This window comes from Leucopleurus acutus (assembly GCF_964270905.1).
Source record: "Leucopleurus acutus genome assembly, chromosome: 3".
Taxonomy (NCBI): domain Eukaryota; kingdom Metazoa; phylum Chordata; class Mammalia; order Artiodactyla; family Delphinidae; genus Leucopleurus; species Leucopleurus acutus.
In genome coordinates, this window is record NC_139145.1 from 119,681,961 (window position 1) to 119,701,102 (window position 19,142).

Here is a 19,142-nt window from a genome sequence, read left to right on the forward strand (position 1 = left end):
TGGATGACAATTCCATTACGTTTTCCAAGTTCCTGAGCTTTGGGCTGACTTCAGGGGATTTTAGGGGGCCAATTCCTCTCCAGACTTGGGCAATCTGAATGATTCAGTGGCCCAGGGTCCCCTGGGGGCAGGGGAACCCTTTCAGTAGCCAGCAGTGTGGTGAGGGGGTGGAAGCTGCTGCCTCACGGCAACTCTGACCAGTTCTCTGGCACATGCCACCGTGGCACCTTGGCAGAGTTCCACACTTTGCAAGGATCTTTCACGTACTCTACCTCGCTTGACTATCTTAGCAACTATGTCAAGCGAGTAGGATACACCAACGTTTCCTATCCTCATTTTTACAGAGTGGAAGCAAACAGAATTTCAAATTGAACTGACTTTCCAAACTCATTCGGTGATTGAGTTATGAAGTAAGGTGAGGCGTGCAGTCCACTACAAAGGGGCATTGTAGCCAATCGGAAGGTGCACAGGCAAAGAAACTGGGCACGTCTGGGGTGAAATGCTCAGCCACTTACTCACTCTCTGACCTCAGGCAAGTAACTTCCCTTCTGAGCTTCTATTTCTCACCTATAAAATGGAATAATGGTGCCTGTCTTGCAGGATTGATGTGGGGATTAAATGATGCAGTACTCCATCTTCTTCAGTTCTTTTATCTTGTTGGTGTTGTGTGTTTTTGAGGGCCTCCTTGAAGCCTGTATGGAAAGAGTGGTATATAGACATTCTGAGGACATGGAGAGCATGAAGAGCCTCTGCACAGGGCCTGGCACAGAGCGGATGCTGCAAAACCCAGCTCCTCTCCCACCGTGCCAGCTTACAAGCTCCTGAGAGCTAAGATGCACACGGAGGCTTTCCTCTGAAGAGTCCTGGTTGGCTTGTAATCCCACTCATCCAGAAGCTCTTTCCTGTAACATTTAGAGTGCTGCTGGCATTAAAGAATGTGACTTATTAAAAAACCACAATTATCTGCTCAGTAGGTCGTCGTGTAAGTAGGCTCAATGGCTCATAAGTAAATGTAAAAGATCTTGAAAGACGATTATTGAAATAAAAGAGTCCAGCAACATACCTCAAAACAGAGCTTAGCGTCTTGGCTAAAAGCAGGAGTTAGCAAACTACTGCCCCAGGGCCAAATTCAGCCCACCACCTGCTTATTTATTTATTCTTTTTTAACATCTTTACTGGAGTATAATTGCTTTACAATGGTGTGTTAGTTTCTGCTTTATAACAAAGTGAATCAGCTATACATATACATATATCCCCATATCTCCTCCCTCTTGTGTCTCCCTCCCACCCTACCTATCCCACCTCTCTAAGTGGTCACAAAGCACCGAGCTGATCTCCCTGTGCTATGCGACTGCTTCCCACTAGCTATCTATTTTACATTTGGTAGTGTATATATGTGCATGCCACTTTGTCCCAGCTTACCCTTCCCACTCCCCACGTCCTCAAGTCCATTCTCTACTCCTGCGTCGTTATTCCTGTCCTGCCCCTAGGTTCTTCAGAACCCTTTTTTTTAGGGTCCATATATATGTGTTAGCATATGGTATTTGTTTTTCTCTTTCTGACTTACTTCACTCTGTATCACAGACTCTAGGTCCATCCACCTCACTACAAATAGCTCAATTTCGTTTATGTTTATGGCTGAGTAATATTCCATTGTATATATGTGCCACATCTTCTTTATCCATTCATCTGTCGATGGACACTTAGGTTGCTTCCATGTCCTGGCTATTGTAAACAGAGCTGCAATGAACATTGTGGTACATGACTCTTTTTTAAAAAATTTTATTTATTTATTTTTGGCTGCATTGGGTTTTTGTTGCTGTGCGTGGGCTTTCTCTAGTTGCGGCGAGCGGGGGTTACTCTTCGTTGCAGTGCGTGGTCTTCTCATTACGGTGGCTTCTCTTATTGCAGAGCACGGGCTCTAGGCACACAGGCTTCAGTAGTTGTGGCTCACAGGCTTTAGTAGTTGTGACTCACGGGCTCTAGAGCGCACGCTCAGTAGTTGTGGCACATGGGCTTAGTTGCTCCACGGCATGTGGGATCTTCCCGAACCAGGGCTCGAACCCGTGTCCCCTGCGTTGGCAGGTGGATTCTTAACCACTGTGCCACCAGGGAAGTCCAACTCTTTTTGAATTACGGTTTTCTCAGGGTATATGCCCAGTAGTGGGATTGCTGGGTGGTATGGTAGTTCTATTTGTAGTTTTTTAAGGAACCTCCATACTCTTCTCCATAGTGGCTGTATCAATTTACATTCCCACCAACAGTGTATGAGGGTTCCCTTTTCTCCACGCCCTCTCCAGCATTTATTGTTTGTAGATTTTTTGATGATGGCCATTCTGACTGGTGTGAGGTGATACCTCATTGTAGTTTTGATTTGCATTTCTCTAATGATTAGTGATGTTGAGCATCCTTTCATGCGTTTGTTGGCAATCTGTATATCTTCTTTGGAGAAATGTCTATTTAGGTCTTCTGCCCATTTTTGGATTGGGTTGTTTGTTTTTTTGATGTTGAGTTGCATGAGCTGCTTGTAAATTTTGGAGATTAATCCTTTGTCAGTTGCTTCATTTGCAAATATTTTCTCCCATTCTGAGGGTTGTCTTTTCATCTTGTTTATGTTTTCCTTTGCTATGCAAAAGCTTTTAAGTTTCACTAGGTCCCATTTGTTTATTTTTGTTTTATTTACATTTCTCTAGGAGGTGGGTCAAAAAGGATCTTGCTGTGATTTATGTCAGAGTGTTCTGCCTATGTTTTCCTCTAAGAGTTTTATAGTGTCTGGCCTTACATTTAGGTCTTTAATCTATTTTGAGTTTATTTTTGTATATGGTGTTAGGGAGTGTTCTAATTTCATTCTTTTACATGTAGCTGTCCAGTTTTCCCAGCACCACTTATTGAAGAGGCTGTCTTTTCTCCATTGTATATTCTTGCCTCCTTTATCAAAAATAAGGTGACCATATGTGCATGGGTTTATCTCTGGGCTTTCTATCCTGTTCCACTGATCTATATTTCTGTTTTTGTGCCAGTACCATACTGTTTTGATTACTGTAGCTTTGTAGTATAGTCTGAAGTCAGGGAGCCTGATTTCTCCAGCTCCATTTTTCTCTCTCAAGATTGCCTTGGCTATCCAGGGTCTTTTTTGTTTCCATACAAATTGTGAAACTTTTTGTTCTAGTTATGTGAAAAATGCCAGTGGTAGTTTGATACGGATTGCACTGAATCTGTAGATTACTTTTGGTAGTATAGTCATTTTCACAATATTGATTCTTCCAATCCAAGAACATGGTATATCTCTCCATTTGTTTGTATCATCTTTAATTTCTTTTACCAGTGTCTTATAGTTTTCTGCATACAGGTCTTTTGTCTCCTTAAGTAGGTTTATCCCTAGGTATTTTATTCTTTTTGTTGCAGTGGTAAATGGGAGTGTTTTCTTGATTTCACTTTCAGATCTTTCATCATTAGTGTATAGGAATGCAAGAGATTTCTGTGCATTAATTTTGTATCCTGCTACTTTACCAAATTCATTGATTAGCTCTAGTGGTTTTCTGGTAGCATCTTTAGGAGTCTCTATGTATAGTATCATGTCATCTGTAAACAGTGACAGCTTTAATTCTTCTTTTCCAATTTGGATTCCTTTTATTTCTTTTTCTTCTCTCATTGCTGTGGCTAAAACTTCCAAAACTATGTTGAATACTAGTGGTGAGAGTGGACATCCTTGTCTTTTTCCTGATCTTAGAGGAAATGCTTTCAGTTTTTCACCATTGAGAACGATGTAGGCTGCCACCACCTGCTTTTGTTTTAAAGGATTTTTTTCAAATATACAGTACAGTAGCCTTTAAAATTTAATTTCATAATTTTAAATTTATTTATTTTTTTAACTTGTCTTCCAGTTTTATTGAGATCTAGTTCTCTCTCTCTCTCTCTCTCTCTCTCTCTCTCTCTCTCTCTCCCATTTATACACCTATCTCCAGTAAAGTTTTTTTGGGTTTTTTTTGCGGTACGCAGGCCTCTCACTGTTGTGGCCTCTCCCGTTGCGGAGCACAGGCTCCAGATGCGCAGGCTCAGTGACCACGGCTCACGGGCGCAGCCGCTCCGCGACATGTGGGATCTTCCTGGACCGGGGCACGAACCCGTGTCCCCTGCATCGGCAGGCAGACTCTCAACCACTGCACCACCAGGGAAGCCCTCCAGTAAAGTTTTACTGGAACACAGCCACTCCCATTTATTCACATGGTGACTATAGCTGCTTTCGTTACAACAGCAGGGTTGAGTAGTTGCAATGGAGTCTGTAGGCTTCACAAAGCCAAAAAAGTTTACTCTTTGACCCTTTACAGTAAAAGTGTGCCAACCCCTGGCTACGAGCTACTACTTCCAGGCTATGTGACCTTAGACAAATTATTTATACTCATTATGCCTCAAATTCCTTATCTATAAAATAGAGATAATTATAGTAGTGATTGAACAAGATAATCTATGTAAAAGCCTTGCATACAGTGAGTCCTCAGTTAACAATACCTATCATTATTAATACTTAAACCATTGATTTACAGCAAAGCTCCTTGGGTAAAACACTCACTCAGACTCAGGAACAAAAACCTGTGTATTTACCCTAGTTTCAAAGGTTCCCCATGCAGATATCAACAGCAGCTAAAATAGTCACCCTTTCTTGCCACAATCATGTTTTCTTAAGATCAGACATTTCAATGCCATTAGCTCAGCTTCCAGGATATTAAAAGCATACTCTACCTTTTCTCCACTTAATGTGGACATTTGGATCAATGTCATTGAATATTTTCCAATTGCCTGTGTACCCTATCTGGGAGAGGGGGAATTGAATGAGGCATTTTGTTGGAATTAAACATCGAGTACCAGCTGCTTCCTTCTGAAATTATGAGCTAGATATTCCAAAAGGTGTGAACCACCAATCAAAGTACAAGGGAAGATTTTACATCTAGTTGTTTATTGTTAGAAAATTAAAAAAAAAATTTTTTTAAGTAAATCAACCTTGACAAATAGCATTGAAAGCCATTAAGGAAGCTGAAAAAAATAGCAGTTCCACTTGTCTCCTAAGTATAGTGGGAAATGCTTTCTCAGTGTAAAGAAGAAGTCTTATCCTACAGTCCAGTCAGCATATGGAGGTGATTTCCAGGAGAGAAGTGAAAAAAAAAAAAATCCCACAGCTCAACCTTTCAGAAGTATCATAATCATGTAGGGAGAAGATCTTCTCGTACCTCTTCCTTATTGTCAACCTTTGCAGGTTAAAAGAGCCAAGAAGAGCCATCCCTCTGGTGGGGCGTTGAGGGTGGGTGCAGATCTCCAGCTCAGCTTCTCGCAAGGTGGCTAGGCAGGGCCCTGGGGTGGGTTGGAGGCCTGGGAGGAGGAAAAGGGGTCAGGAGGGTTCTCCAGTCTAGGACTTGCATGTGTGCAAATAGTGCACTGTGGTGCCCTCCCTCTCACCAGGTACAGCATGACCTCTCCAGGATGCTTTCCTTTGTGGATTACCTGGACCCCAACGTGGCCACTGCCATGGGCTATGCTTCATCAACTCAGCCTTGGCATAGAGAAGAATCTTCTCCTCACCCTCACACCCCATCACTAGGAGCCTGGGTGGGAGGCGGAAAGGCGGGGATGACTGCAAGTCACAGGGATTCTTCCATCAGAATCCCTCCTTTACCGCCACCCTCATGCCCGCTCGTGCTTCCCTAATTGTGTAGGCTCTGTATCAAGCACCTCCCTAATGTAGTTCTTAACCTTGAATGGCCATGAGGATCAACTACAGTGCTCTTAAAAAACACCAGTGCCTTACCTGGAGCCCCACCCCCAGATATCCTGATGTAATACAGGTCTGGGGAGGGGTCTAGGCATTGCATTTATTTTAGGTGTGTGTGTGTGTGGGGGGGTGTTACATGTTTAAGACTTCCCAAATGATCCTAATGTGTCGACCTACTATGTGCCAGGCACTCTTCTAGGTGGGTAAAACAGTGAAGAACATAGGCAAGGTACCTGGTCTCACAAAATTTATGGCCCAGTGGGGCAAGACAGACAATAAATAAATGAATGGCCAAGATATATTCTAATCGTTCTGCCAGGAGAGTAAAGCTGGGGCTGTGAAAGAGAGGTGGAAGGTGGGGAGATCTGTAACGTTAGATTACATAACTTTAGATTGACTTAGGTTGTTTTCATGCCTTGGCTATTGTGAATTATGCGGCGACAAACATGGGAGTACAGATACCTCTTTGAGATAATAGTTTTGTTTTCTTTGGATATGTACCCAGCAGTGGAACTGCTGAATTGTATGGTAGTTCTACTTTTAATTTCTTAGGGAATCTCCAGGGCTCCATGAGATGATGCAGTAGGATTTATCTTCTTGGGAGAGATAATTGGGCATAAGAGTAGGGAAAAAATTTTCCAGAAAGAAGCTGAATCTAAGTTCAGTCTGGAAGAAGAGGTGGGTCAATAGAAAGAATATTCCTGGATGACCAACCAATCTAAGTAAGGGCAAAGAGGTAGGAATTAGCTTGCCCCATGTAGAGAATAGTGAAGGCCTGGTCTCACTGGGGTTGAGAGAATTTTAGAGAAAGAGGGAATTGAGCTGGACCTGCTTATAAAGGACTTGGAAGGTCAGGGAGAGATATTTACATTTGATTTGCTCTGTGTATCAGATGGGGAATGTGTTTAGTTACAAACCGCAGAAATCTGAATACATTTTCTTAAGCAAGTAAAGGATTCATTTTCTCAGAAAGCAAGAAGACTAGCACCAAGTGGGTTCAAGAGTTCCACAATGACACTTTCCCTCTTCCCCTCTGCCACGATTTGTGGAAGGCATTGTCATTAACTTTATTGCTTCACGGTTCCAATATGACTGCTCCACCTCCAGCCTTATAACCACATTTCAGGCAGAAAAAAGAGACAGGAAAGGATAAAGTGGGTGGTTTCTGTATTAGGAATGCAAAGGCTTTCTCAGGAATTCCTAGCAGCCTTCTGGCCAGAACTGTGGCACTAGGTACCCCAACTGAAAGAATGTCTGGGAAGTTTAGTGTTTTTGCTGGGCACATTGTCACCACAAGCAAAATCAGGGTTCCATTTCTCAAGGAAGGGGGAATGGATATTGGAGCAGCAATTAGCAATCTCTACACACGATTGTTGTAGGATCCTGAACAGAGAGTTGTCTTAGGAAAAATGATGAATTTTCAGGGAATTCCCTGGCGGTCCAGTGGTTAGGACCCTGAGCTCCTACTGCAAGGGGCCTTGGTTCAACCCCTGGTCAGGGAACTAAGATCCTGCAAGCGTGCAGTGCAGCCAAAAAAATATTGAAAATTGATGAATTTTCAGACGATGGAATTGGCATTGGTATTCAAGGGATTTGGAAGGAAGGAGAAGGAAGATCTGGAAGATTGGATGGAAACTGTTGAAAGTAACCCTACAGTGATGTGGTGGGCACTTGAACTAGAAGACTAGGTATGGGAATGGGAAGAAGGTGAGAAGCTAATAGTCATGTCCAAGGAACAACGAACAGGATTTTGTAAAGACCACCCAAGAATGAATGGTCAGGATGGAAGGCGTTGGCAAACTGACTTCTTGGTCCTTTTTTCTATGTAGAAAGTTAACATTTGGGGTGGATGAGACAGAACTTATTAGAAAGGAGAAATTGATAAAGAAAAATCCCAGAATCAGAGACATGCTGAAGCAATAACAAGTCCTAGAGTATCTTACATTATATATTATTACATATAAAAACAGAATGAAATCATTTTAAGACTAGAAAATTATTGCGATTTGAAAATGTATCACTTAAAAATGTTAGTAAGTACCAGTCATTGTACAAGTCAGCAAAGACACAGAAAAGTCTGGGAATTAGTCCCGACCGCAAGGGGACCACAGTGTGTTGCGGAGGCAGATGGCTGCAATACTCCGGGCGGAGGCTACATCAGGGGCGTGGGTACAGACTCGGGGGCTGAGAGAAGGAGGGGCTAATCCCATCTGAGGGCTGGAGCATGCTTTGCGCTTTGACATTTCATGATTCTGCAGTGGCATAAATACGATCGTACTTTTATCCTTAACTACCTTGAGGCCCGCCGGGGGGAGGACCTGACATTGCCCCCAATCCAACAATCTCATCCTTAGCATCTTAGTGTTCCCTCTCAGCATTGGGGAAGGAGCCAAGGAAAAGCTCAGGGGTGGGTAGAATGGAGAAACCGGATTAGTCATATTTGCAGTGTGAGTCTGTAATTATTGTGAATCTTCAAGTCAGACTCATCTTTATCTTAACTTCCAAGGTTGAATGTAGTTTATCTGTGACTTATACACACCTGACTTTCTTCATGCGGTCTTTGTGGCTGCTTATACTTATTTCCTTGTTGATATAAGCCTGGGTCATAAAGCTGCATGCCCAAAGTATAAACCAGGGTAAACTCTGCCAGGGGCAGAAAAATGGAGAGTCCAAAGAAACGCTTCAAGAGAATTGTTCAGCATTCAAAAGGAAGGGGCTTTCAAGACTAATTTTGTCTGAATGTTTGCTGTTTGAAAGACAATATGCATTTTTATATTTTAAATGCAAGTATGTGAATAGCTAAGGCAGTCACAATGTACAAAAATATAAGTTGAAAGGGTATACATTTAAAAGTCTCCTCTCTGCCCAGGGAGCTGTACGACTGAGCGGCACCTTCCTACAGACTCTGATGGGACTGGTCCCTCCTACAGTGGGTAACCTGGCTGCTAGATAGACTCCCAAGCCGTCCACCCCGAGCCATACAGTCTTTCTCCCCAGAGACAACTAATATTACAAGATTCCTGTGTTTCTTGCCAAAGATAGGTTATGGGTACAAGTACATGAGGAGATGAGTCTATATATTTTGTAAGTATATATATTTTCCAAGAATGATTTTAGTGAGCAGAATCAATAGAAAAGTCAACAGAAAGCAGATCAGTGAGAAGATTTTGAACTAAAAAGTAGAAGGGAAAAAAAGAAGAGTAATTGTTCATCAGAAGGCAGAAAAAGAACAGGAATCCTACGCATGTAAAAATAAAAAGAAAGGGTGAGGTCACAGATCCACTTGCCCATTAGGATGGGTGTTTCCACAAAGCTAATGAGCATTTGCCAGGAGAGCACGGGGCACTTGGAGTTGTCGAGTGAGTGAGAGAAATGGTGGTGGCCTGCCCTCCCGGGATATTGTTTGCTAGAACGTGGGCATGTTGTGCTCTACGGTGACACGTTCCCTGGGAGACTCAGTGGCATTTGATCACTGTGCCCTCGGGCATTTCCAGAGCCCTCCCACAATCATTCATATTACTTCAGTGTAATAAGACATTCCATCTTCCAGGTCAAAGGAATACAGCACATACTGGCCAAAGATTCTGAGCCAGGATAAAGCAGAGGGGGCCATGTTTTCTGAAAAGCACAACCCTAGTCATTGCTACACCTTCACTAAACCCCTCTCCTCACTGGAGATGTTCTTGGCAGTTTATTGATGTGAAGTTGGCTCAGGATGAATTGGGACAGGCCAGGTAAAGCAGTTATTCCTTCTTTCATGTAACACAAAATTCTGCTTGGGATCACGGAGCAAGAGCAAGCTAGAACATGGCATTTGTCAAATAAATTCCCAAGTAATGATTAGATCCCAACAATATATAAGGTAACAGGAAAGTTTCTGACTTTCTACCAGATTCTGTTAGAAATATAAGCTACCCACCCACACAGAAAGGTGACTAGCAGCACAGGACCCACTCAATGAGTAGAACATCAAACAAATGTGATAGACTTCAGAAAAGTGAGGAATCTTCTTCCAGTTCTGGTGGAATGGAAAGTTTCACCTCTAAGTCTCCATAAAGCCACCAGTCGGTGAGGTTCTTTCCACCTCCTGCCCTGTAGAAACTTGGGACAGTCTGGCTAATATATTCAGTGAAAGGTATCAGAGAAAGAAGGCAGCTGGCTGCTCAGGTAGACTTCATGGGGTAGCAGCTCCTGGTGGGGCTGACATGACTCAGGATTTGGTCAGTGGGTTTGGAGAGTCATGAGTTCCATTTTGTAAGAGCACTCAGTTCATCAGTCTCAGGGTAAATGATTCATTCATAAGAGTGATCTATGGACCTAACTGTCAATATCAACCTATTAATTGACAAGGGGTAGGAGTATATTTTCTAGTCACCAGAATGATCTTATCCACTAATAGCAGACTACTTTACGTTCAAAGAGTGTTGGAGGAATTAAAGACTATTTGCTGAACATCCAAGAAGGGCCAAAAATTAGAAGACCTTGAAGTATAACTTAGTGCACAATCCCTGCCTCACAATGTTCTTATTGAATAGAATACATGCAAAAAAAAAAAAAAAAAAAAAAAAAGCTAGTCTCTGCCATATATAAAGTCTCCCCTTTGGATAGAGAAGGAATTTAGATCATCAAATTTTTAAAACCCAGTACCCCTCTTTATATACCATATGCATATTATTGGATGCATTCCAAAGATATGAATTGATTAGAGAGTAGAATCTGGTCACCTTAACTGTTGTTGGATATTTCCCAAATATCCTCAATTACTCCTTTTATAATGTACAGAGTAACATTTGTTGTATGTTTCTTTTATATTTTTTAACTTATTTGAGTTTATATACAGTAAAATTCATTTTTTGTGTTCTATTTGAGTTGTGTAACCACTACCACAATCATGATACAAAACAGTTTTTTACTCCCCTCCCCACAAAAATATTGCCTTGAGTGACATTTTTAAATAGGTTCCTTCCACAGATGGCTAACCTCATCTATTATGTGTTGATTCTTACTACTTTTGCTTGCCAGACATCATATTTTCTGGTATTATCTACCAATTCTAAGGCCCACCAGACCGTATATGCAGTCATCCTCAGAGACAGACAAAATGAAGCTTTTGAATATGCATGTGTCTATTTGCTTGGCTAGGAGTGGGTGTATCAAGTTTACTTGATCTGTGAACATAAAACAACAACAAAATTGAGATATATTCTAAGGACATTACTCCAAAGAAATTAGGAGAAAAATTCTAACATTCCAGTTGAAGCTCCATCCCCAAGAGATATATTAGCTCTGAGAGATGGGAGAGAGAACTGCTAAGTCATATCTCCAGTTCATTTCCTTCCTTTAAATGGGTCATGAAGGCAGTGATAACCCCAACATGCTAGCAACTGTTCCAGGGCTCAAGTAATTATATTTATCCCTGCTTTTCAGACACTAGACCTAGGCATTAAGCACTTTCCTAAATGAAACCCATATCCATTTAACCTATGCAAGTTAGTAGCTGAATTTCTTGTCGCTGTCTTAATAAGGCTCTTTACAACATATATCTATACGTAAATGGTACATATGCATGCTCATTATGGACAATTTAAACAATGGAAGACTAAACTTGACTTTATGTTATGTCTTGGCGGTATTTAGGAACTTAAAAAAATAATATATGAGTTCAATTGACTATTTCACATGTGAACAGGTCTCATCACCAAGTAATATTTTCTGACCAACCTAGAAAACTCAGCTCATGCCATAGCTGACAGATTACATTTTATAACAAAGCGCAAGGAATTCAGGTTTATACATTAAACAGAGGCCACAGGGGCATCCAGAAGGGCTCTGAGATCAGGCTACCAGGCTTCTGGTTCCCTCTTCTTGACTCTGCCTCTAACCCAGGGAGTGACAAGGCAGACCATTTATCTCTTTAGAACATATTGCTCTACCTGCCAGATGCATATGGAGATCCTTCTATTCCTGCCAATATCAGGGATGCAAGACTGAATCATTACTTGCCAAAACACCTGCAGACGAAGAACTCAACAGTACAACTACATATATATTAAAACAATTATGCTGAATCATTAGAATGTTTAATTCTACGACTCAAAGTCTCTTTCTGTAGTCACAAATTCAGAAAGAACCCGGTGATCCAATAAAATCCCACTTTGGAGGAGCCTTATAACAGGATCCCTTTGTACGAACAGAGAGAGGTTGGCAATTAGTCCATACATTTCCCATCCTGCCCTTCTGTTATCCTCCCACAACTCTCCACCCTTCGCTGCTCTCAGCACTGCTTCTTATTCTTAAGCTTCTCCTCCACTTGCACCTCCTCACTGCCTCCGTCTTTGTTGAGGGCAGAGCTCCAGGGCTGACCACGTAAGTAAAGTGCTATCATCTCAAAGTAAAAGGGAAGTCAGTGTCTCCAGTAGTAAATGTAATGTTTTCCAATGAAACACTGGAAACGTTCAAGGAATAAAGAATGTGAGAGCATATATTCTTTCATGAATTTCAGAATGAATAGAAATCAGTGTTGTAGAGTGGGGATGAATAGATCTGCCCCTGGGATGCTGACTCACAGTGACTCTTCTAATAGCATTTACTGGACTGACCTCCGATTCCAATGAGAACCATAAAATACCAGTAATTTTATCTGGGGGATATTTATATTTTGGTGCAGTAGGTGAATTCCCAATTAAAGGGCATTATTAGAAGAATTTTTTCCCCAAACTAAAAGTAGTTTCATCTTGGTTAAGCCTTGCATTTCTAATTGGTATTTATGGTTCAAAGAGATTTTGTTTTTGTTTTTAAAATCCATTCATTCCCCATTTCCTCATAACTAACTCTTATGGATAATACCTGTTACAGAAGACATCCTGAGTCCCTTTTTCCTTTAACACGGATCAACCGAATATTTTCCTCCTCAAACCATTTGCTTCCTGACTTACAGCCTATTGGGTTTGGCGATTGAGTGTATATGGAAGAAAGCCAGGAACCTTAGAACATTGTCTGACTCTAGCAATGAAGATCCATGATTATTCAGAGGCCTCTCCCTCTCCACCCCACATTAGTACAAGGGGTAGATGCTACCAACTTCCCAAACATTTCCTTGGGGTGGAAGAGTGCAGGGTGACCACCCACTCTTGGTTTATGTTTCAGTTTCAGTCCAGGGGTCTTTCTATCTTCTGCCTATTGGACTTTTCAGGCATCTGTTTTCTGACTGAGTTGCAGAATCTTATATCCTCGCATTAGTATAGCCAGGATTTAGGGCTTACCCTAAACCTGAGGGTCAATTCAGAGAGTGGTAACCTTGGGAACGGAGCCAAGCAAGAGCACACACAAGGTGTGTAAATCAGGTTCTTCCCACAATAACTACCCGAGAATATATGAGTGTGCTCATGATCTGATTAGGGATGTCCCTCAAAAGTCACCTGCAGTCTAGATAATGTAAGATAAAATTAAACATTTAAAGTTCCATATGGAGACTTTAAAAACAAGAACCATTCATTCCTTCTCTCATCCCACAGCAGTTTACCGAGCATCTACTTTGCATCAGGCATCATGCTGGGGACTGGAAACCCAGCAATGAATCAAACAGACCCAGTCTCTGCCCTCACAGTCCCGCAGGCATTGCAAGAGCTGGTTTGCCAGTGTTGACCCAGCACTGTCCCAGTGTCTGAGACTTTGGGTTTGACAAACAGGTCCTCTTGTCTCTTGGAAGGTGACCTCTGATATTAAAATAGGAACAATTCCTCAGCTTCCCACAGACTGGCTAAAATAGCTCATGAGACCACCCAGTCCCCTTTGTCCCCACCCAATCCCCAATCCCTTTTGTAACCAAAGTCATCTGTTACTAATTCAGGCTCAAAGATATGTCCGTAAGAGGAAAGAGCCATAGAGAAGGGACGGGGGAGTATTCTTATACTAGAAGGTTGATCTCCACACTGAATAAATAAACTCATCCTGGCTTTACCCATTGGCCTTTTTTAGTGTGGTTCACATTCACTGCTGGGATAAGACCAGCTCGGGCTAAATGGGTAAAGCCTTGGTTTTGAGGAGGCCCAGATGCCAGCCACTGTTGACCAAGAGCTTCCGCTTGGAAAACAGAGAAGAGGTCAGTCAGCTTCAATCCACTGGTCATCACCCCAACCCTCCTCTCGTGTCTATTCTTTCTTACCACTCAAGAGCACTACCATATTGTCCAGTGTTAATAAACTTTCACATACACATTCTATTTTAAGTCTCCAACAACCCCATGGGGACAGCCCAACCCCTATTTCATGGATGAGAAAATCAAACCTCCAAATTAATCTGCTCATGTTCCCACAGCTGCTAACACAAAGCCAGCATTCATGCCCAGATCCTCAGGCTCCAGCCAATGCTCTTTGCGCTCTCCTATAGCTGTCTACCTTGACAATTTCAGTTCTTTATTTTTTGCACATTATTTCGGCACATCCTGGGGACGAATGGTCTTCTAACCTGCTGGTTTTCTGGGAGCAGCCACAAATTACTGGCCAGGGGAGGGGCTGTGGTTCCCCCACCCCCTATGCTGCCCCCAAGACTCTCTTGCCTCCTGCATAGGAATCCCGCATCTGTCCTGGCTGCCTGCGGAGCTATTTCTAGAGACAGAGGGGAGCGTGTGGTGGCACACATTCAGGTTTTCTAGGAATCTGTTAATATTTTTGCAGAGGCCGTTCAGAGTTTTAAGTTGACTGATAAATGACCTCCGGAGGAAGACATCCTTTCCCCGCTCGTCCCTTCAACACTCCCCATCCCTGATATGGATTTGTTTTGGGGGGTAATTCTTTTACCCACCCCCCAGGGCTCTCCTTGGCACCCTGGACTCAAAAGACAGCGGTATTAATAACTAGCAGCAGCTACAGCTGGCTTATGTCTCAAGAAGGTCGGGAGGAACCAGATCTAGTTCTCCTTGACCTCTACAGGGATTGGCAGTGCTCCTTCAGATCTTTATGCAGAAAGGGGCTGCTGTTTACGGGTCTGGGAAAATGTCCATGGGTGGATCTCAATGCTTTCTGAAACCTCCTGAGTTACTGATTTTATTCTAGAGCAGGCAGACTACTATTTTAGAGGTGGGGTATGTATATGCACACGTCAGAACTGGGTAAAAATGTTTACCGTATTAAAATAGGGAGGAAATTAAAACGTACATATGTAAAATCTCTGGATTTGGGAGACATAATTCTGCCGTTTATGTTAAAAATCACATCAGCTCTGTTCAACGATGTTTCTTTGCTTTACTAGGTCAATGGTGACAAAATAAAAATGTAAACACTGCAAATAAATATGCTTTTGAACTTAACATTATATTAGAAGTGTCACTCCTAATATATTAAAATGAGTGAATTAGTAGACTATGTCACAACTAAAAACAAAAGTATTAAACAAAGACCATGATAATGTGTACAAACCAAAATAACTTCAGTTTCAAAATTAGTGATAACACTCCTTTCCAAGTAAGTAACATTCTGGTATGATACAGCGCATTAGCCATGCACTTTCAAATAGCTTTTTAACGATAAAATACACAAAAAAACTCAATAAGTTAAGGCCCATGTTCTGATATGTGTCTATTTTACCAATTTTCCAATCAATCTCTCTAATATGACATAGGAACCATTGCCACTTTTAACCAGATAAGAATAAAACAGAACCTGTTTGCATTTGGATAGGCTCTGCTGTGGGTTGCCCTAGTCACTGCAGCCTGGAACAGTTCTCTCCCGTCTGAGCAGCCTTTTTGCAAATAGGATCTCCTATACAACCAACTGTGGCCAAAATGAAATTCCAGAGAAAGGAGCTGCCACTTTTCCCCCTCTATTTCAATGGGACATATTAGCTTTGTCTGAAAGCCAATTATTTTCATAGATGCAACAAGTTCGTGGGCCAGGGCCACCCCGTCGTTAGCTGTGTGTGAATCCAGGGCTCCGGACCTGATGAATTAGGCAAGAGATGATCTAGGAAATGATCCAAGAGCCTCTGCCCTCTCCATCCTTGTCCTGGTCCTTTCACAGCAGCTGCACTACTCCCCTCATTTTGATGGCGTCCCCACACCCCTCCTGGACTCACAAAGCTAGACATTGCATTCTTGTACTGCTCTCATCACTTCCTACAAGTACGTGGTCCTTGAGGCAGCAGTGGTAGAAGACCTAGCATTTCAGTAAGAATTTTAGGAAGAAGCAAAAAAAGGATGGGGCACACGCTGGACAGTCAAACTCCCCCTCTTAATTACTAAGCCCCAAACCCACAGAAAGAAGACAAGTCAGGGCTATCTTCCCACTCACAGAAACACAAAGCAAAGACTAATTGACATTATGCTTTAGTTCTCTAACACTTTCACATAACAGTTTTAAAGAATGTCCAAATATTCATATAATAAGGGCACATATTTTTTCCCTCAGTTGGATTTCTGTGTATGAATTGGTAATCCAACATAAAAAGACCCTTTTCTGTTCTAATTGTGCTGTGGTTCTCAAACCTCTCAGAAAGACACACATGTGATTTGGGAATATCCAGGTACTTGTAAAAACTGCATTTGCCTCACGAGGGACTACAGAAAATCACTGGTCCTTTCACCCCTGGAACCCTCACCCTGCACTGCTCAGCATGTAGTCATTCCCGGGGCCAGAGACCTGAGTTAGTCCAGAACCTATCCCAGCCCTGTCTTCAGTGGCTTGAGGCCAGACCTGACACCTGACCAGGCTGACTGGTTCTGTGGGAGCCTCTGCTGAACAAAGGGGACCAATCCCATTCAAGCTCAGAGGATCTAGGTAGAAAGGGCTTCACTGGAAATGTGAAGTCAGCCACTTGGCTCTTTCCACTTGTATCCAAGTGAGGAGGATAGAAAACTGCCAAGGAGACGTGTGAAAGGAAGCATGGCCCCTGGTTTAGATTCTGGCCCTACGGGCTCTCCTAGACATACCTGATGCTGTCACCAGGACACAGTAACTGGTTCAGCAGGGAAATGACAGGCACCACAGGAGTCACCAACACCAAAGGCCAAGCTTTATTCTGAATGACACCAACGTGAAGGAAGAGACACAAGTGCAGTTTTAGAGACTCACGATCTTGGAATTTTTTCCCTGAAGTTGCTTCAGGTGGAGGATTCGAATTCATGAATTGCCAGGATGACTCTGTAACATTGGATTATATGCTTTTCTTAATCACATTGATTTCATCTGCTCCATATATCCCAGCAGCACACTTTGCTGGGGGTGGATACTCAGAAAGCCTGACATCTGAGTTAAGCAGTAAAGTCCCTTCTCCTGTGTGGCCTTCAATATCCCCATCCTCCAGAAGCCAAGGCCCCTAGACAGGGAGAGGCAGTGGAAATCAATTCACTTAGAGAAGAACTGCCCCTAAAAGACATTTAAAGTGCCATCTGGCAGATGCAATTCCATCTCAGGCTGCAAAGTCGCAGAAGAATGTGTTCCAGTTCTGACTGCTGCCCTGAGTGGCTGTGGGACTCAAGCATGTTGCTTCATCTCTCTGGGCCTTGGTACCCTCATCTCATACGGGGGCAATGGCCAGATGAGTTCTCAGGTTTCCTCCCAATCCAGCCCACTCTCATACCTCCCCTCCTCCGCCCCCAGCTACGGTTTTGTGGCTGTGATTTACACAGGAGCCCTAGGGTCCCACTCCAGGAGGTCAGTGCTTTCCATATTAGTAACCGGGTTTGCAAGGGGGAAAATATGATATTTTAAACAGCCTTCGGATAAATGGGGAGCGATATTAAACAAACATTACTCTTCATAAATTAGTACCGACATCTAGCCACAACTCTTTATGGAAAAAGGGATTTTTTTTTTTTTAACGATAAGTTTCTTTCTCTTTAAAGGAAAATTGCCAAGGATGCAGAAGGAAATGAAGATGGTCAAAGACGAGGGTGTGCATTTCAGTTTGGGTGCGAAGAGGGCCCCCTCCTTCCCCCACGGCCTGCAGCCAGTGGTTTCCCGAGGAAGAGCTCCTCCAAGACACCCATTCCCGGAAGCTCTCCGGGGGCCATTTTCCCAGTTCCGGTATGAGCCTCCTCCAGGAGACCTAGACGGATTCCCGGGGGTCTTTGAAGGAGGAGGGTCTCGCAAACGGAAGAGCATGCCCACCAAGATGCCCTATAACCACCCCTCGGAAGAAGCGGCTCTTGCCCTGCACCCGGAGGAGAGCAAGAACCCCGGGCCCCCGGAACTCCGCCTGCTCTTCCCGCCGCCGCCGCCGCCGCCGCCGCCGCCACGGCCCAAGTACGACTCGCGGATGATCGACCTGTGCAACGTGGGCTTTCAGTTCTACCGCAGCCTGGAGCACCTGGGGGGCAAGGCCGTCAAGCAGGAGCCCGTGAAGCCCAGCGCCGCGTGGGCCGCGCCCCCTCCGTTCCTGCCCACGCCCTACCCCTATTACCCCAAAGTGCCCCCGGGCCTCGTGTTCCCCTTCTTCGTGCCCTCGGCCTCGCCCTTCCCCTTCAGCCGGCACACCTTCCTGCCCAAGCGGCCCCCGGAGCCGCTGCTGCCCCGCAAAGCCGAGCCGCGGGAGAGCGAGGAGACCAAGCAGAAGGTGGAGAGGGTGGACGTGAACGTGCAGATCGACGACAGCTACTACGTGGACGTGGGCGGCGCGCAGAAGCGCTGGCAGTGCCCCACCTGCGAGAAGTCCTACACCTCCAAGTACAACCTCGTGACCCACATCCTGGGCCACAGCGGCATCAAGCCGCACGCGTGCAGCCGCTGCGGGAAGCTCTTCAAGCAGCTCAGCCACCTGCACACGCACATGCTGACCCACCAGGGCACGCGGCCCCACAAATGCCAGGTGTGCCACAAGGCCTTCACCCAGACCAGCCACCTGAAGCGCCACATGATGCAGCACAGCGAGGTGAAGCCGCACAACTGCCGCGTGTGCGGCCGGGGCTTCGCCTACCCCAGCGAGCTCAAGGCCCACGAGGCCAAGCACGCCAGTGGGCGGGAGAACATCTGCGTGGAGTGCGGCCTCGACTTCCCCACCCTGGCCCAGCTGAAGAGGCACCTCACCACGCACCGCGGCCCCATCCAGTACAGCTGCTCCGAATGCGACAAGACCTTTCAGTACCCGAGTCAGCTGCAGAACCACATGATGAAGCACAAGGACATCCGGCCCTACATCTGCTCCGAGTGCGGCATGGAGTTCGTGCAGCCCCACCACCTCAAGCAGCACTCCCTCACGCACAAGGTACTGCGGGGCCCCAGGGGAGAGGAGCGAGTCCCGGGCCGAGGGCCCAGGAGACCCGCGCTGCTTCCCACCCCTGACACGTGTAACCCTGGGCAGGAGGCGTCCCTTACCTGAGCCCAGACGTTCTTCTTCCTCACCTTGAAATGGGGGAGAATGAGGAGACTAGCCATCAAGCCCTTTC

General features: G+C 44.3%; 1 protein-coding gene across 2 annotated transcripts in view; it reads left to right on the top strand.

The window, feature by feature from the left end:
* ZNF366 (zinc finger protein 366) overlaps positions 1 to 19,142 on the top strand; it is a gene marked incomplete at its 3' end in the record, with an annotated part of 62,567 nt that overhangs the window by 26,787 nt on the left and 16,638 nt on the right. The window contains exon 2 of one of the 2 annotated variants that reach the window (XM_082837500.1): positions 17,604 to 18,961. In XM_082837500.1, coding sequence (XP_082693626.1) covers positions 17,618 to 18,961 — 1,344 coding nt within the window. In that variant the 5' untranslated portion in view covers positions 17,604 to 17,617. Of the gene's footprint in view, positions 1 to 17,458; positions 18,962 to 19,142 lie in introns of those variants that run through there. The other variant, XM_082837499.1, reaches the window with a different exon arrangement.